Raw genomic sequence first — 20,338 nt, 5'->3', positions numbered from 1 at the left:
TAGCAGGATAGTGCTAACATGTGACCCAAGGGCTCTGCCAGGCTTTCTGTACTTGGCTGGGAAAGGAGTCCAGAATTCATGCTGTGAATCCTAACAGGATTTTGTGCATGCTGGCTGACAGGAGGGGCAAGCTTAATCAACTCTAAGAGCTGAAGAAGGAACTTTCAAAGGAGCCACTAAACACAGCACTGCAAACCAGGGACGACCTCCATGGCTTCTTGTTCTCCCATCCCTCTCAATCTCCTGCTCTGTAAAGGCTGCTCACATTTTACTTGGGGAAACTGGCTACATGTTCCTTCTCATTTTCAGATTAACCACACTAGCTGAAATCTCAAAGGTCTCTCCACTTCTTCCCACACAACCCAAAGGATTTGTAGTCTAGGAAACCAAAGAATTGTTTCATCAATAAATCAATTTATTTAAAAGAATATGTTACAATTAATTACACTAAGTGACATTACCAAACAATTTTAGAGTGGTTAGCTCTAGAACAAGGAATGAAAGGAACACTGTTAGCCATTATGTGTCTGTGTATTTTCTCTTCACATTTCTTAAATCACAAATAAAAAATACAAGATACTGCAGTGAAAATACAATTAGAGTTTCTCTCAAATAAATTAAAAGTATGCATGGCCCAGCTCACTGGCTTAAAAGAGGGCATGAAATAAAATTGTTATCCAAGTTTTGCAGTTGGCCAAGGGCCCTACCCCATGTTACTCCCCTCTTCAATTCTGACCTCCCCAGAGCCCTCCACTTCCCATCTACCCTCAGTTATGGGTAAGAAGGGAGCTACTATCCTGCTATGAAAGAGCCTGGTCTGATGTGCTCAGAAGTTTAGCTTAGATGGAACAGGAAGATGGGGGGGGGGCTAAAGAAGCACTCCCACTACCTGTATTTTCCCTTTCTTCCTCCCTCCTCCAGAAGGAAGCTAATGTGACTAATGAAGCTGGTGAAGGAACAGCAGTGTACTGAGGTCTACTGCTAACGGAGTCCTGCCAGATAGCATGATGAAGAGAAGGGGAGGGTACAGTGGTCCGCCAGCTCTGGAGATCGGGTCAACTAGCATACCGGTCCTTCAAAAGAAACTGTCTCTTAGAAACTAGGCCCGTAAGTTGGCAAATTCTGAGATAAGTGAGAAAGGCATTACCTCCTGTCAGTGCCCTATTTGGCGGCTCCAAGCATGGTGTTTGGAGTTACAGGAGGGGATAATCTAAGCTACTGGCCTGGGTAACTAAAGGATGAAACAAAACAGTCCAGGCATGAGGATGTTGGAATATTTATCTAATTCCTCCCTGAGAGCTCTATCCAGGCCTAGGAGCTACCCTGAGCACGCACATATGGGTACCTGTGCTGAGCTTAAGCCTAGGGCAAGGGGAGGGTAGAAAAAAATGGAGACTAGAATAAAATATAATGAGTAGGAGCTCAAAGCATGGCCCAAGGGAACCTTTCTACAGAGGCATGTTTCTCAGGGCATACATTTTTTCCTGTTCCATAAAAAAAGCTGAGCTTTTTTGAGCTTTTGCTCTACAGAACAGAAACCCAGTGTAAAGAGAACAATAATGGGAGGCCAGGAAGATCCTGCTGGGGTGAAGCTAGGGGAAGGGAAGCCCCTCCTTTCTCGGAGACAAATTGTAAAAAAGACTGGGTAGATGCCTCCCTGGGCAGAAGCCAGGACTAAGAAACAGAGTAGGAATTAGAAAAAGGAAGTGCAAAGGAAAGGGGTTAAGAAGTCACCTAACACTGCTTCATGCAAAGAAGGGCTTGGCCCTATGGACCTCACAGCCACAGTGACCTCTGCTCCACTACTGAAGGGCTGATGTGAGCAAAAGAGAACGTGCTATCTTTCGGGGTCTCCCTCCTTTCCACCACCTTGCTACTGCTGGGTACTCTTGTTAGTAGGACAGCTTCAAGTAGAGGCTGTTCCTAAACATATTTTGTCAACACGCCGATTACCTACTTAAGGGGTCCCTCATCCAATCTCCAAAGCACCAAGTGAGTGCTAAATCAAAAAGGGAGCAGAGCACCATCTACCCATTCTCAGGGGCCTCCAAATCCATGTTTCATATCTGGAGGTCAGCACTTGGGTTACTAGAGACTTTGGGTTTTCACTCTTCAATTTGCTCCTTCCTTTCCCACTATGAGTGAGTAGGGGCACATTGCTATTTTTATAGTTTGAACAAAGCTGGTGCCAAAAGCCTCTTTAGCATCTTGGAGCAGGAAATAAATTTCTTTTTAGGGTTATTTGGCTCATTATTAAATTCATTTCAAGCCAAAAGGAAGAGTCAATCCTATATTAAAGCCTGCAACTTTAAACAAACAGCATTCTTCTGTTCTGCACTCTATGGGTCTGTCACCTGGATCTGAAGAGAGGACAGGATATCTATATGATTCCATGCCTCCCTAGGGCAAGTGGAATCCAGAATAAGGAATAAGAGAGACAGAAAAGTGGTCTCATTATGATCTGCAAAACCAAGTTACAAAAGAGAAACTTTAAGCTACCTCAACACTGCTTAGAGGAGCTGACTACGGCTAGCTAAAGCAGACAATGCCACCTCACGGAGGTGACTTACTCAGGTGTATGGGCAGTGTTCAAAGACCTGTTTCAACTGCATCAGAGCCTGACTTAGTGCTCCTTAGGCAAGACCTACAAACCTCAGGGTCTGAGACTATTGTCCTATGTATCAGCCCTGGCCTCTGAACCTAGGATATAGCTCTTAGGGACTAAAAGGATTTCCTTCAGATTGTTTTTAAGTAAAAAGAGAGCCAAATAAAATCAACCATATCCCACTTCTTCCCAGACCCTCTGCTGGCTGGCTTGAATAGGGTTATCATTTAGCTGGCACAGACTACAGACACATTCCAAGTTCTCCCTGAGGCCTTGAAGATACAGTCAGTTCCCTCCCCACCACAGCTATTTAAAGAAATCACAAGAGAATGCAATTGGTCAGGAGTGGAGTAGGTAAAAACCCTATATTTGCAGGTATCTTTCCTTCTTTTCCTTCCATTCATCCAACCTTTGTGCCTGAGATATATTTACCCTTGGTCTGTAGTACCATGCCTGCTACAGAAGTGGGGAGAAGGGAAATTACCATAGAGTAGTAATTTTATGTTCCTGCAGCATCAGCCTCCTGAGCCCAGCCTCAACTCTGCTCTGGGGACAGTTGGAAAAAAAACACACAAAAGGCCCTAGAGAAGGAGGAAGGAGATGGGAGATGGACTAGAAAACCATGAGTTGGAGAGAGATGGACCAGGAAAACTGCTTTGAAAGCAAGAGATCACATCAAGCCTTTAGATTCTCCCAGCAGATCTGCAGCCTTCCTGCCTGTGAGAAACACACCCCTTTCTCCTCCCCAGCACCCTCTTAGAAGATAAAGCAACTACACACCCTGCTCCTCAGACTCTATGGCAACCCATGAGCCAGAAACTATACTCAATACAAAAAAGGAGGGGAAAGAACCCAAGCAAGGTTGTAAACTTTTCGAGTCCTTCACGAGGAGAGGTATTTTCTCTGTATTTTTTTTTTCCTTTTTAAAGTTTGTTTTGAAACAAAGAGAGCGAGAGGTCATGAATTCTAGTGAAAGGTGTGTAAAAACACAAGCTAAAAAAGGTACTGCCATCAATATGAAATTTAAAAAGAAATATATATATGTATATACGTGCAGCTAATTTTGTGTATATTATAATTTCTTTACATACATACATATATATGTCTGAACAGTGCAAATGGATGAAGTTCATAGTTCCAGTTTTAAAAATATAGTACAAGGAGCGTCTGTTGGTATGAGGCCCAGGTGAAAGAACAAAGATACCTTTGGCGAGTTGGTTGGGCTTATTTCTATCTTATCTCAGTGGACTTCTGGTACTGACCAATCTGTGTTCTCTGCCAGCTCAATTCAAGACATGAAATTCAGAGGGAGTTATTAATATTTAGTTTAGGGCTTTTTGTATATAATGACTTTTTTCTTTTTCTCATCTTTTGTGTTAATGGTTACTCTGACATGGGAGACAAAAGGGATAAGAGGATGAAGGCAAGGGAAGGGGAAAAGGAAAGGCTAGGTGGCCACATCCCTCTGCTGTGACCTCGACATCTGGAAAATGTTCTGAAAGGAAAAAAAGGAGAAGAGTTATTGGGAAGCCATCATCTCCTCCAATCTGGAGACAACCCTCAAACAGAAACTAAAACAGTATATAACTGTATGACTCAATCTCATTGGTTTGTTCCCTTGATACAACTAAGTTTCTCTCTAGAATTACAAGAACCTTGAATGTTAATTACCAGGCTCAGTCTTCCTTTTCTATGGAAGGGAAAGCTCAGATTTAAGAAAGCTGGTTTATCCAAAATTACAGAGAAAACAAAGCTAGGAAAAAAGCTAGATGCGATTCCCAAAGCCCAATGTTGTACTATATCATATTCCTGACTTTACCTCTTGATCCTCTGATTTTCTTTGAGAACAAATAGTTAAGTATTTAGAATCTTCTAAATTCTGCTCCGGCACTGACAGCAGTTACAAAAACTTTTCCCCACATATATGTTCTTTTGTTAGGCTACAAAGACTATCATGACTCATCCAGTCAGATGGCTAATGCTGAAAACAGCTGCCCTTCTGGGTCAGGAACAACATGGAAGGTGATTTCACTAAACAAAACAAAATAAAACCAAAAGAACAGGCAGAAGAGGGTCCATGAAGTCATGAGAGATGGGAGAGCCTGATGCCAATGTCCACCCTCTAGACAAGGGAAGAAGCAGGGCTTTTTTGCATAGCCCATTCACCATCCAGAGGCCAGCCTCGCTGGAAGAATGTTCTGGCCCACATTGGATAATCAGTCTCTAACTAATATTCCTAGAAAGACAGAAATGGAGGTAAGGGTCCCAGGTATTTGGCCAAGGGCCTACAAATTTTAAACAAATAAACAGATAAAAGTTAATTAGAGAATTCTTTAGAATTACCTCTTTTCTCCATTTGAGCTCGCAGAACACTCTCTCAAAGCATTCATGCATATAATTGAACTGGGGAAAATAAAAGAGTAACAACAGTCACAAGACTTCACAAGACAGAGTACCCTAGGGACATACCTTGTACTACTGCTCTGCTACCCTGTTTTCCAAATACATCCAATCTAGAGAAAACCCTGACAAATCCCAGGTCTGGCCATTTACTGCTCTTTAGCTCCTTCTAGTGGCAGTAATGAGTCAAGTGGGCTGTGAAACTGCCAATCCTAGAGTGGCCTCAAGGAAAAATACTATAACCTTGGAGCTGTAAGATTCAAAGAGGTTCTGATCTTGAGAACAATTCTCCTCCTTCTCTTTCTCTCTCTCCTCTCTCTCCCCACCCAACTGATGTATTTACTTAAAGAAATCTGAAGCCCAGAGTTCTCCCCTGTGCTTTGCCATGTCCCACTCACATACGGTGTGAAGATTTTAACCCATCGAGGTTTCTTCTCTCCCCGTGCATATTCAAAACAGAAAGCCATTCCTTCTTCATCTGTGTCCCATCGCTGCATCTCATCCCATTCAAATGCTATTACCTGGTTCTAGACAATCAAGAACAACACAGTAAGTTCTTTTTTTTGGGGGGGGAGGGCAGTCCAGTCATGGGGCCTGAACTCTGGGCCTGGGCACTGTCCCTCAGCTCTTCAGCTCAAGGCTAGCGCTCTACCACTTGAGCCACAGTGCCACTTCCGGCTTTTTTCTTTTTGCTTATGTGGTGCTGAGGAATCGAACCCTGGGCCTCAGGCATGCAAGGCAAGCGCTCTACCACTGAGCCACCTTCCCAGACCCCAACACAGTAAGTTCTACAGTTGAGTCTGAGAAGCTGAGGAAAGGGGATTCAGATCCAGGGATTAAAAAAAAAAAAAAAAAAAGACTGGAGATATCTACAGGACTTCAAAGACTGGCAAAAGAATGAAAGCCAGCAAAAGTAGCAGTGAATTTGGTTTAGTGTAGGTTCAGTGCCTATTTATTTACCTTAATCAGAACACAACTGTGATATCATTTGCCCAAAAATAGAAACTAAAATACAGTAAGTATCGAGTATCAAAGCGTTCATCTGTAATGCTCCTCGCTCAGGACCACGCTGATGCTCACCTCTAGCTGTCCTTCTTCAGTGCAGGCATGCAATTTAAAGTGCGTGATGCTGATGGCTGTGATAACATGCCCCTTCCTCCTGGAATCACAGGCACAGTGGGGGAAAATAATTTCATTGTAGCCCTCACAAGTCCTTAGCATGTTGAGGTACTAGACAAAAAGGAAGGGAAAACAGTGTTACCATAAAGTTGAAACACGGTAAAGAGCTACTGGTACAGCATAAGAGAACGAACAGAGTGTTTAAAACAACAACCTGAAGACATGGTTTCTGATCTCACAGTTGTCCCTAAATTTGGTAAGGATTCTATGAAAATCCTTTATTCTGCTTCCAGCTTCTGCCCCATACTTATCTCCTTCCTTTCTCAACTTAAAGGGGATATAGGAATGAAAAGGAGAGACAAGCATGGTGGCTCAGCCTTATAACCCTAGCTACTTGGCAGATGATCATAGGATTGCAGTTTGAGGCCAGCCTAGGCCAAAGAACTTCACAAGTCTCCTTCTTTATTTTTTTTTATTTTATTTTTTTTTGGGGGGGGGTCAGATTGTGGGGCCTGAACTCTGGGCCTGGGCGCTGTCCCTCAGTTCTTCAGCTCAAGGCTAGTGCTCTACCACTTGAGCCACAGCGCCACCTCTGGCTTTTTTCTTTTTGCTTATGTGGTGTTGGGAATCGAACCCAGGGCTTCAGGCATTCAAGGCAAGCGCTCTACCACTAGCCACCTTCCCAGCCCCACAGTCTCCTTCTTGACCAATGACTGGGTTAGTTGTGCATATCTCAAGCCACAAGGGAAGCACAATGGGTAGACACAGTAGTGTGTGCCTAACATCCCAATGATCTGAAGAAACACAAATACAGGAGGACCAAAGTCCAAGATGGTCAGGGCATAAAGTGAGCTCTTGAACACAAACAATGAAAAGGGTAACTTGAGTGGTAGTACATATGTTTACCAAGTGTGAGGCTCTGAGTTCATACTCCAGTACTATCAAAAATATAAAAAGAGCTGGGCACCAGTGGCTGACGCCTGTAATCCTAGCTACTCAGGAGGCTGAGGTCTGAGGATCATGGTTCAAAGCCAGTCTGGATAGAAAAGTTCATGAGACTCTGATCTCCAATAAACCACTAGAAAACCGGAAGTGGCACTGTGGCTCAAGAGGTAGAGAACTCACCTTGAGCTGAAGAGCCCAGGGACAGCACCCAGGCCCAGAGTTCAAGCCCCATGACCAAAAAAATTAAAAGAAAAAGAAGGGCTGGGAAGGTGGCTCAGTGGTAGTCTCACATGCATGAGGCCTTGGGTTCGATTCCTCAGCACCACATAAGCAGAAAAAGTTGGAAGTGGCGCTGTGGCTCAAGTGGTAGAGTGCTAGCCTTGAGCTGAAGAGCTAAGGGACAGTGCCCAGGCCCAAAGTTCAGGCCCCATGACTGGCCAAAAAAAAAAAAAAAAAGTAGATACTGTAATTAAGATCAGACTAGCAGGGCTAGAAAGGAGACCTCATAATGCTAATTAGTCTTGTCCTCAATCCTTTTTTTCAAGCACCAGGGTTTGAACTCTGGGCCTCATGCTTGCTCAGCTTGCTTGCTAGGCTGACACTCTATTTGAGCTACTTCCAATCTTGCTTTTTGCTAGTTATTTTAGAGATGGAGTCTGCCAACTTTTCTGCCCAGGTTGGAGACACATCTCAAGTTGCCAGATCTCTCAGCATCCTGAATAGCTACGATTACAGGCATGAGCCACCGATTCCAGCTCAACTCACTATTTTGAGTTGAGAGGGAGAGAATAAAAGAAGGTAAGTGGAAGGAGGATAGAGAGAAGCAGGGAAAGTAAGATAAAGGGGAAACAAAGAAGATTCAGTGTCAGTCAGGCTTCCTTTCAGGGATTGCCTTACCAGAAGAATCAGGACACAAACACAAAAAGGACATGGGGTAATTTATGGCTCTTCATAAATGGCACTTAAGACCACTAGGGACTTCAGGACCCAGGGAAAAATCCCTTTCCTACTTTCTTTCTTTCTTTTTTTTTGGGGGGGGAGTCTGGTCGTGGGGCCTGAACTCTGGGCCTGGGCGCTGTCCCTCAGCTCTTTAGCTCAAGGCTAGCGCTCTACCACTTGAGCCACAGCGCCACTTTTTTCGTTTATGTGGTGCTGAGGAATCGAACCCAGGGCCTCATGCATGCAAGGCAAGCGCTCTACCACTGAGCTACCTTCCCAGGCCCCCCCCCTTTTCCTACTTTCTACTTTGGTAAAACAATAACAACTTTGAAGATGAAACATTATGAAAGGATAGAGAGAATATAGGCACAGGGTCAACAACTTAAAATTTTTTCTCTAATTTTTCCTTCTATCATCCTACTTACTCACTTTTAATTTTGTTTTGCTTATTTTTGAGAGAAGGTCTTACTAAGGCTAGCCTCACACTCACTATACAACCCAGGCTGGTCTCAAACTTGGATCCTTCTGCCTCAGCCTTTCAAGTGCTGAAACTATAAGCATGCACCATCATACCTATCTAACCTCCTCCAACTGCTTTTTACTGTCCTTTCTATATCAGTGACAAACACTGGCCCTACTGAAGCCTGTTATAGCAATATGAACAAAACAAATCCTTGAGTCAGGTACTGGTGGCTCATACCTGAAATCCTAGCTACTCAGAAGGCTGAAACCTGAAGATCACAGTTCCAAGGAAGTCCAATGTAGGAAAGTCCATGAGACTCCTATCTACAATAAACCACCAGTAGCTGAAATGATATAGTGCTATCCTTGAGCAAAAAAGTTCAAGGATAGTACCCAGGCCCTGAGATCAAGCCCCAGCATCAGAACATACAAAACAAAACAACTCAAATCCTTGACTGCTACACTTTGGTAAATATGACAGGAGTTATATATTATGGAATAGGCAAGATCTCTTCTAGAGTTATAATAAGCAACAATGTTTAGTCAAGAGAACAGTGGATGGGTCCAGGCTATCCTACCCTTCAATCAAGGCTCCAGTACTTCCTAACTGTGCAACCTTGGGTAAATGACTTTAACTCACTCCCAGGAACCTTAGTTTTCTCTTCTATAATGTAGGAAATAATAACAGCCATAATGCTATTTGTGAGCATGCAATATTAGTATTTAGCATCGAATTTGATATCTGAGAATAATGGTTCAAAGCCAGCCAGTGCAGGAAAATCTGTAAGACTCTTTTTTTTTGGGGGGGGGAGGGGAGTCTGGTCATGGGGCCTGAACTCTGGGCCTGGGCGCTGTCCCTCAGCTCTTCAGCTCAAGGCTAGCGCTCTACCACTTGAGCCACAGTGCCACTTCCGGCTTTTTTCTTTTTGCTTATGTGGTGCCGAGGAATCGAACCCAGGGCCTCATGCATGCAAGGCAGTGCTCTACCACTGAGCCACCTTCCCAGCCCCTGTAAGACTCTTATTTCCAATTAACTACCCAAAAGAACCAGAAGTGGAGCTATGGCTTAAGTGGTAGAGTTCTAGCCTTGAGCAAAAAAGCTCAGGACAGCACCCAGGCCCAGAGTTCAAGTCCAGGTCCAGCATACACACACAATAAAATCCATTAAGTAAATTGTACTTATAATCTATAATTATTAAGTAATAGAATAAATGGGTTTACTTAATAATAGTACTATATAATATTAAATACGTGGATTTATTTACAAATAGGTTAAATAAATCTACTTTTTCATTTTTTTTTTTTGTCAGTTGTGGGGCTTAAATGCTGGGCCTGGGAGCTGTCCCTCAGCTCCAGGCAAGTGCTCTACCACTTGAATTACAGCGCCATTCCAGTTTTCTGGTGGTTTACTGGAGATAAAGAGTCTCATGGACTTCTTGCCTGCACTGGCTTTGAACCGCAATCCTCAGATCTCAGCCTCCTGAGTAGCTAGGATTACAGGCGTAAGCCACCAGTGCCTACCTATAATAAATTCTTAATGTCTAGGGAACAACAACAAAAATGCCTTGTCAAGACTGGGAGTGTGCCTCAAGCAGCAAGTGCTTGCCTAGTAAACCCTAGGGTCCTGACTTCCATCCTCAGTAGTGTCTTCCCACACCCCATAAAAACCTCTATGTAATGACTAAATTGTTATTAAAATCTTCAGGGGAATAGCTGGGCACTGGAGGCTAATTCCTGTACTCTTAGCTACTCAGGAAGCTGAGGGATCATGGCTCAAAGCTAAGACAGGTAGAAAATTCTCTAAGACTCCATCTCCAAAATAAGCAGCAAAAGCCAGAATAAAGATGTGGCTCAAGTCGTAGAATGCCATCTGAGCAAGCAAGCCAAGCAAGTGCAAAGCTCTGAGTTCAATTTTCAGAAAAGCCAAAAATCCCTCAAAATTCCAAGGGAGAGGAGTTCAGTGCAAGATCATTTGCGAATTAAGTATGAAGGCTTGAAATTAATTCCTAGCATTTTAACCAAACAAACAGAAAGAAATACCCAGGGGGAAAAACATACTGAGTGATAGGCAGAAAGGTAAAGACCACCAAAGCTGGGCAATGGGTGCATGAGGGTTTTCTGTGATATGATTTCAATTTATGTGTTTGATTTTATAGTAAAATATATTTTTAAAAAGAGTAACTGGAAATCTGGAGCTGGTGGCTCACACCTGTAATCCTAGCTACTCAAGAGGCTGAGATCTGAGGACTGCAGTTCAAAGCCAGCCTGGGTAGGAAAGTCCAGGAGACTCATCTCTCCAATTAACCACCAGAAAACTGGAAGTGGCACTGTGGCTCAAAATGGTAGAGCACTAGCCTTGAGCAAAAGAGCTCAGGGATAGCACCTTGTCCCTGAGTTCAAGCCCCAGGACCGACCAAAACAAACAAACAAAAAAGAGTGACTGTACAACCAGGCCTCTAGCATCCAATCCATGGCATCCTTCTAATATAGACCTAATAATACAGACCTCAGAAATGTTGTTATGCTCTATAAAAAGCAATTCTGCTCAATACTTAAATACTTAAAACCTCTACTAATGCCAATGGGTGTCATAGACACTTAAGATTAATTCTGCTTATGTTCTGTGACCAAAAAAAAAAAAAAGACTTTCATTAAAAAAAAAAAACAACTATGAACTCTCACATTTTAGTAAGAGTTGTTCTCTTTGAGAAGCACAAATACTGTATCAACAAAATTTTCAGCCATATTCTTTTTTTGTGTGTGTGCTGATCCTCAAGACTAGTACTCTACCACTTGAGCCACAGTTCCACTTCTGGCTTTTTGAAAGTTAATTGAAGATAAGAGTGTCATGGACTTTCCTGCCTGGGCTGGCTTTGAACCATGATCCTCGGTACTCAGCCTTCTGAATAGAGTAGCTAGGATTGCAGTCATGAGCCACTGGAACAAGATATTTTTTTGTTTGTTTGCTGTTGTCCCTGAGCCTTGAACTCAGTCCCTGAGCTTCTTTTGCTCAAGGCTAGTGCTTTATTATTTTAAGCACAGCTCCACTTCTGGCTTTTTTGGTAGTTAACTGGAGATCAGAATCTCATAGACTTTCCTGCCTAGGCTGGCTTTGAACCTCAATCCTCCTGAGTAGCTAGGATTATAGGCATGAGCCCCCTGTGCTGGCTCTATTTTTTTTTCTTTTTTATTCTTTTTTAGAGAGAACCACACAGACAAAGGCAAGAATTAGAAATTGAAAGAGATGTGTAACTGTGCATATCTTAAGCTGTATGACTTTAAGAAAGTTGCTTAACCTGAGGGCTTCCCCTGGACCATCTGGAAACCACTTCAGCCCTCTCTCACTCATTATAGGACATCACAGATAGGGGTTCAAATCCTGTTTCAAATCCTACTTCTACTTCAGACCAGCTACACAACCCCAGGTAAAAATCTTATCTATCTCTCAGACTTCAGTTCTCTGTAAAGTAGAGGTAATATCTGGAGGTAAAGAGAATGTCTATAAAGGGCCTAGAACAGTTCCAGAACAGAACACATGCTTGTCAACCTGCCCTTTGGATTCAACAATGTTGTCCTTGAAAGAAAAAAGACCTGAAGTGGAGTTTTTATTGGCATAAGTTCTAAAAATAACCTGAGTGAAAACTAAGGTCACTTGTATCCTTGGTAAGATGCCAGAAGTAAAATCTTACTGGGAGATTTAAGGTTTTTAGAGATCTCAGGTTGGGTAATGTTTCTGTTTTAAATGGATAATCCCCACAATGCAATCCTGGGTTTGTATCAAGCCTAAAGAGAAGCATTTGAAATATTACAGAAACCCAACATTAGGAAAAGGTGATTTTTTGCTTTCAAAAAATATTTATTTTATATGTTTATTTAAAACACAAAATCAGGGCTGGGAATGTGGCTTAGTGGTAGAGTTCTTGCCTAGCATGCATGGAGCCCTGGGCTCTTTGATTTTTCAGTACCACATAAACAGAAATAGCCAGAAGTGGCATTGTGACTCAAGTGGTAGAGTGCTAGCCTTGAGCAAAAAGAAGGTTAGGGACAGTGCCCAGGCCCTGAGTTCAAGCCCCAGGACTGGCAAAAAAACAAACAAACAAAAAAATACTGTCTTTGATTCACATATGCCACTTACATTTGGGCCCTTTTAGGCTACAGAAGAGGGAAGGTATATTATAGGGGACATTTTATAAATTTTCAATATTCAGCAAGACAGGTAAATATGGAAGCAAGGCAGCTATTAACAGACTCAGTATCTAACAGAGCAGAACACTTCAGGTGAATGGGTCAAGATCCATTCTGAAGAACAGTGTGTTCTTACAACCAACCTGGCAAGGGTCAAATCAGGTCTAAAACTGAAACAAGGGCTTAACTGAACTCTCCCCAAGCCCTACAGTACTGATTCAGAAGCAAATAAAATTTCAGAATTACCAGTACATGCTTTAAAAACAATGCTCTCCAGGTCCTAGCCCATTTACTCTGGCTTAGTACATGTGAAATGAGATTCAAAAATCTGAATTTTAAGGGGCTTCATAAATGAATTTCATGAAGTAGACTGGGGAATCACACTTTGGGAAACACTAATTTACATATATACTGCTTTATGTAAAATTACTACAAATTACAAATACTAATATAGAAAACATCAGTTTAGCAATAGCAGAATCAGGCAGGCCATGTCAACATAAGCAAAGTACAACTTAAATATGTCTACTGGTTGTATAGGAGTAGAGACAGGAAAAGAGAGAAGAGAGGAGAAAGGCAGGAAAGAAAAACACTTATATATTATATCCAAATTTGAGATTAAATTTGACTTTGTGAATAAGTGTAAAAAATGTTTTTTGTTTGTTTGTTTGTTTGTTTGTTTGTTTTGGGTCTGGTTGTGGGGCCTGAACTCTGGGCCTGGGCGCTGTCCCTCAGCTCTTCAGCTCAAGGCTAGCGTTCTATCACTTGAGCCACAGTGCCACTTCTGGCTTTTTTCTTTTTGCTTATGTGATGCTGAGGAATCGAATCCAGGGCCTCAGGCATGCAAGGCAAGCGCTCTACCACTAAGCCACCTAAAAAATGTTTTTGATGACAGTAGGTATTATAAACTATAGTAAAGCCAGGTGCTAGTGGCTCACACCAGTAATCATGGCTACAAAGGAGGCTGAGATCTGAGGATCATGGTTCAAAGCCAGTCTCTTCAGCTCAAGGTAAGTACTCTACCACTTGAGCCACAGCACCACTTCCAGTTTTCTGGTGGTTTATTGGAGATAAGAGTCTCACGAAATTTCCTGCCTGGGCTGGCTTTGAACAATGATCCTCAGCTCTCAGCCTCCTTAGTAGCTAGGATTACAGGCATGAGTTACTCATGCCCGGCTCCAAGTAAGAAATTTTTAAATGCTATGAGTGAAAATTTCTGTTGTGTTCTTTCCTAAGTTTATTTTTAACAATTTCTATCCTATTTTTATGGCAGATACAAATAAAAGCTAATTTTATTTATTTATATTTATTTGTTTGTGCAAGTCCCAGGGCTTGAATTCAGGTCTAGACACTGTCCCTAAGCTTTTTTGCCCAAAGCCAGCACTTTACCACTTGAACTACAGTTCCACTGGAAAGATAAGAGTAGTTAGGGTTACATGTATCAAGCTGCCTGGCTCTAAAAGCTAAGTTTAAAGGATTTAAGGAATACCCTACATAGCCCTACCCAACAGAAATTTCTGTGATGTTGAAATGTTCTCTGTCTTCACAGTGCAATATGGCAGCTACTAGCCACATATAGCTACTTAGCACTTGAAATGTGGCCACTGTAACTAAAGAGATTAAATTTAAAATTTATTTAAGTGACTAAATTTAGATTTGAATAGCCATAAGAGGCTAGTAGTGACTACATTGAATACCATGGCTCAAGGACATCATAGGAAACAAAAGCACTACTGAGCACACAAGTCTAAGCAAATGTAGAAATGGAAACTGTAAAACAAATAATTTTGTCATTGCTAAATTACAACTAAAGTGATTTGTAATGTTAAAAACCTATAGCTAAGTGATTTGTAATGTTAAAAACCTATAGCTGAACTGGGCGCCAGTGGCTAATGCCTGTAATCCTAGCCACTCAGGAGGCTGAGATCTGAGGATTGCTGTTTGAAGCCAGCCAGGATAGGAAAGTTCCTATGAGACTGTGTTCTCCAATTAACCACCAGAAACTGGAAGTAGCACTGTGGCTCAAAGTGGTAGAGTGCTAGCCTTGAGCAAAAAAAAACTCAGAGACAGAGAGCCCAGACGCGGAGTTCAAGCCCCTCAACAGACAAAAACAAAAACAAACTAAAGCTGGGCTTAGTAGTTCATGCCTGTAATCCCAGCACTAGGGAAAAATAAAGCAAGAGGAATGTGAATTTGAGGTCAACCTAGGCTACATAACAAGTTCCAGAGCTGACAGGTATATAGGTCTCGCTCCAAACAAATTTATTGCTGGACATCGGTGGCTCATACATGTAACCCTAGCTACTCAGGAGTCTGAGATCTGAGGATTGCAGTTCAAAGCCAGCCCAGGCAGCAAAGTCCACGAGACTCTTATCGCCAATTAACCACCAGAAAACTGGAAATGGCGCTGTGTCTCAAGTGGTAGAGCGCTAGTCTTGTGCTGAAGGGCTCAGGGACAGTACCCAGGCCCAGAGTTCAAGCCCCACAACCAAAAACAAAAAAAAAAAAAATTTTACAAGTTCTTTTATAATCTTATCTTTGCTATACTGTTAATGTTTTGTATATATTTGTTTTAAGTTTTTGTGAAAAATATTATTTAATTATTATTAATAATAAAATTACACCTGTGTTATAATCCAAGTTTTTTTGTTTGGTTTTGTTTTTGGGTCCGGTCATGGGACCTGAACTCTGGGCCTGGGCGCTGTCCCTCAGCTCTTCAGCTCAAGGCTAGCGCTCTACCACTTGAGCCACAACGTCAGTTCCAGCTTTTTTCTTTTTGCTTATGTGGTGCTAAGGAATCAAACCCAGGGCCTCATGCATGCAAGACAAGCGCTCTACCACTGAGCCACCTTCCCAGCCCCAATCCAAGTTTTTTGTGTAACAAATGGAGGGACACAGTGAAGGGGATCAAAATCTATGTCTCTTTTTTAAAAGTTACTTAAAAGCTGGATGACTGTGGCGCATGCCTATAATCCTACCTACTCAGGAGGTTGAGTCCTGAGAATTGAAGTTTGTAGTCTGCCCATGCAGAAAAATCTTAAGAGATTCTGACTTCTAATTTAACTAGCAAAATCCAGAAGTAGAGCTGTAGCTCAAGAGGTAGAGTGACAACCATAACTGAAAAAGCTGAACAAAAGCATGAGTCCTGGAGTTCTGACCCCACCCAGTACTGGCGCGTGCGTGCGCATGCACACACACGCATGCACACATATACACACACACATTTAAGCCACTGACCTGGAAGTAATACTATGATTAAAACAAGTTTAAGGCAAAAAGAAAGTATTGAGGAGATAAACTTACCATGACCATTTTTCTTTGTTCATATAGCTTCTGCAATTGGTAAGACTTTTCTTCTGCTTTGATGTAACCTTTCTTTACATCATCAACTGCCTATTACCAAAACAAAGGCAGGGAAGAAGGGAATGTAAACATTATTATCATGCATTTCTCTTGAGAAAAATGAACACATTTTCAGAAGAACTTGTATCCAGGGGAATACCACTATCATCACAATGAACTGCCACACAAGCATATTTATTAGATTCACTAGTATCTGGTATGTATTTATGGATTATTTTAAGTATGCGTGCATCTGGTTTCTCTTGTCAAAAGACTTGAATTCTGATAAATGTAAACATGTGAAAACAATTAGTGAGCACTGAAGACAGTACATAATAGTGTATTAAAGGCAATAAGTAGCAAATATGTACCATTAATATGTGACATATAAAATCAAAACATGAGTACTCATTGCTAACTACAGTTATAATGGAAGCCTTGGGCAGGCCTCCAAAAGACCAATGAGAAAAACTACACACTGAAGTCAAGAAACAAGAATGGATTTAAACTTAAATACAATCAGGAAACAGGACATGTCATGCAAATAAAGGATTAATGTGAGAGGAATGGAAGATAATGCTGGATACACAGGCTAATAACAGATTATATTAAAGGATTCTAAATATGGGCACAGGAATTTTGACTTAAGCAGGGACTTAAAAGAAGCAATAAAAAAATGATGCTAAATAAATTAAGACGAGGAGATCAAGGATGTAAAAATCATTTCCCACAGTCTTTTTTTTTTTTTAAGGCAGTATTGCCAGGCACCAACATCTCACACCTGTAATCCTAGCTACTCAAGAGGCTGAGATCTGAAGATCATGGTTTGAAGGCAGCCCTGTCAGGAAAGTTCATATACTCTTATCTCCAATTAACCACCAAAAAGCTGGAAGTAAAGTTGTAGCTCAAGAGGTAGAATGCTAGCCTTGAGCACAAAAGCTCAGAGACAGTGCCTAGGCCCTGAGTTCAATCCCCAGGACCAGTAAGCACAGGTGCGTGCACACACGTGCTCTCTCTCTCTCTCTCTCTCTCTCTCTCTCTCACACACACACACACACACACACACACAGACTAATACTAATAATTTTGGAAAGACAGTATCTCATTCATGCTGGCTTGAAATTCCTAAATAGCCCACACTGGACATGAACTCATGATCCTCCTACTTTAGCCTTGAGAATGCTTGGAGTCTTTCTTTTGTTCCGGTTGGGGGATTATTACTAGGATTTGAACTTGGCTTTACACCTGCTTAGCTGGTATCGTACCACTTAAACTACGTCTCCAGCCTTATTTTGTTGTTGTTGTTTTTGTCAGTCATGGGGCTTGAACTCTGAGCCTGGGATTTGTTCCTGAGCTCTTCAGCTCAAGGCGAGCGCTCTACCACTTGAGCCACAGAGCCACTTCTGGTCTTCTGGTGGCTTTTATTGGGGAGGCAAGAGTCTCACAGACTTTCTTGCCTGGGCTGGCTTTGAACTGCGATCCTCAGATCTCAACCTCCTGAGTAGCTAGGATTATAGGTGTGTGCCACTGGTGCCTAGCTAGCCTTGTTATTTTGGAGATAGATCTCACAGACTTTTTGCCCAGGCTGGCCTCAAATCTTAATACTCCAGGCAAGCGCCCGGCGTGCTTGGCTTTTTTTAAAAGCGAAATATAAACCGGGCGCTGGTGGCTCACGCCTGTAATCCTAGCTACTCAGGTGGTTGAAATCTGAGGATCGCGGTTCAAAGCCAGCCCAGGCAGGAGAGATCGTGAGACTCCTATCTCCAATAAACCACCAGAAAACCGGAAGTGGCGCTGTAGCTCAAGTGGTAGAGCGCTCGCCTTGAGCTGAAGAGCTGAGGGACAGCGCCCAGGCCCAGAGTTCAAGCCCCACTACCGACAAAAAAAAAAAAAGCGAAATATAGTTGGATGCCCAATAATTCAAGATTGAAGTTAAGACATTAGTTCAATTTCTAGCTCTATCACTTACCAATGTGGACTTAGAGAAATCAGTCATTTAAACATTACTATGAAACAGGAACAATACTTATCTTAGATGTTAGTGTCTTTTTAAAGTATTAGCTATTATTAGTATCATTGTTATTGATATTATTTAGCTGTTCAATTCTTCTAAGAACCACAGAGAAATTATTGTCAAATGGAAAGATGATACCTTGCTCTGTACCTGGCCACACCAGTGGGTTCGCTTAGGCACGAAGGATTATATGTGCAGAAAGTATGCTCAGTAAGAACTGTTATGCAATGTCCTGATGTACTTGAACACTTAGCTACCTATCACCAAAAGTCTGTGCTGCTCTAGAGCACATTTAAACCAATTATTAAAAAGCTGGAGCTGGGCACTAGTGGCTCACACCTGTAATGGTAGCTGCTCAGGAGGCTGACATCTGAGGATTATGGGTTTGGTGCTAGTCAAAGCAAAACAGAACCAAAAAAAAAAAACTAGAACTGGAGCTGTGGCTCAAATTGATAAAGTACTAGCCTTGAGCTCAGGGTCGGTAGAGTGCTAGCCTTGAGCAAAAGAGCTCAGGGGCAGTGCCCAGGCCCTGAGTTCAAGCCCCACAAGTAATAATAACAACAAAAAGCTGGCATATGCTGGGCACCAGTGGCTTATCTATACTGAACATAATTAGACTTTTTTGATCATTATTCTCTAAATACAATATAATGTATATTTACATATTATATATAATAATATATAACATGTTATATATTATATGTATAATATATAACTATATAATACTTACATTGTGACAAATATGAGTCATTTACAGATGACTTAAAAGAAGAAATGCATAGTTTATATGAAAATAATATGACCTAGTTATAAAAGGATTTGAATACAGTGTCTCAGATTTGATTTATCTCTGGGGGAGGGAGTTAAGGGGGTGTGTCCTGAAACTGATCCCTTGAAGATAATATCACTTAAAGTGATATTTAACTAACTTGGCTTTTTGACCAAAGATAGCACTCTACCATTTGAACTACATCAAATAAAAATATATGTAAGTAAAAATACTATATTTCTTTTTGTTTAAATCCTTAGAACCTAAAATAGTGTCTGTCTCATACCACTTAAACATTTCATGAACATTTCCCCAAGGTAGTGGTTAGTCAAGAGTTGATTAACCTAAGAGCTCTTGTACAGCAGGCAGAAAAATGCTTGTCTCTTTCATTTCAAATCGCGATTATATTGCTTAACTATCACTAAACAGAAAAATAAACATCTAAAATTGATTCAATTAAAGATGCATGACTGGGCACTGGTGGCTCATACCTGTAATCCTAGCTACTCAGGAGGCTAAGATCTGAGGATCATGGTTTGAAGCCAGCCCAGGCAGAAAAATCCCTGGGACTATTATCTTCAATTAATCACCAAAAAGCCAAAAGTAGAGCTGTGGCTCAAGTGGTAGAATGCCAGCCTTCAGTAAAAAAATGTTCAAGTACAGTGCCAAGGCCCAGAGTTCAGCAAGGGGCTGGGAAGGCGGCTCAGTGGTAGAGTGCTTGCCTTGCATGCATGAAGCCTTCGGTTCGATTCCTCAGCACCACATAAGCAGAAAAGGCCAGAAGTGGGGCTGAGGCTGAAGTGGTAAAGCGCTAGTCTACAGCTGAAGAGCTGAGGGACAGTGCCCAGGCCAGAGCTCAGGCCCCACAACCAACAAAAAAACAAGAAACAAAAAAAAACTTTAAGCAATTATTTATTATCCTTCTGTAATCTCCCCCCCCCCACCACCAGCCCTCTCTTTTGCCAGTCATGGGCCTTGAACTGGGCCTGAATGTTGTCCCTGAGCTTCTTTTGCTCAAGGTGAATGCTCTACCACTTGAGCCACAGTACAGCATTGCTGCAGTGAACTTCTTTATACATAACACTTTGTTCCCTATTTCAAATTCTTTGTTTTTTTGTTTTTTTTTGTCGGTCATGGGGCTTGAACTCTGGGCCTAAGCGCTGCCCCTCAGCTCTTCAGCTCAAGGTGAGCGCTCTACCACTTGAGTCACAGCACCACTTCTGGTTTTCTGATGGTTTACTGGAGATGAGTTTCATGGATTTTCCTGCCCAGGCTGGCTTTGAACCATGATCCTCAGATCCCAGCTTCCTGAGTAGCTAGGATTACAGGCCTGAGCCATCAGCATACAGCTTCCTTACCTGTCTTGTTCAAAACTGAGTCTGAGGGCCTGGGAAGGTGGCTCAGTGGTAGAGGGCTTGCTTTGCATGCTTGAGGCCCTGGGTTCGATTCCTCAGCACCACATAAGAAAAAGAAAAAAGCTGGAAGTGGCGCTGTGGCTCAAGTGGTAGAGTGCTAGCCTTGAGCTGAAGAGCTGAGGGGCAGCGCCCAGGCCCAGAGT

At 42.1% G+C, this 20,338-nt stretch overlaps 1 protein-coding gene across 1 annotated transcript in view; it reads right to left on the bottom strand.

The window, feature by feature from the left end:
• Positions 1-394: 394 nt before the first annotated feature.
• Snx27 (sorting nexin family member 27) overlaps positions 395-20,338 on the bottom strand; it is a 52,584-nt gene continuing 32,640 nt past the window's right edge. Inside the window, 5 exon segments of the mRNA XM_013015011.1 lie at positions 395-4,100; positions 4,949-5,008; positions 5,404-5,532; positions 6,086-6,235; positions 15,959-16,048. Coding sequence (XP_012870465.1) covers positions 4,053-4,100; positions 4,949-5,008; positions 5,404-5,532; positions 6,086-6,235; positions 15,959-16,048 — 477 coding nt within the window. The 3' untranslated portion in view covers positions 395-4,052.

The sequence above is a fragment of the Dipodomys ordii genome, unplaced genomic scaffold (assembly GCF_000151885.1).
Source record: "Dipodomys ordii isolate 6190 unplaced genomic scaffold, Dord_2.0 Scaffold26, whole genome shotgun sequence".
NCBI lineage: Eukaryota > Metazoa > Chordata > Mammalia > Rodentia > Heteromyidae > Dipodomys > Dipodomys ordii.
This window is presented reverse-complemented; position numbering and strand designations above follow the sequence as displayed.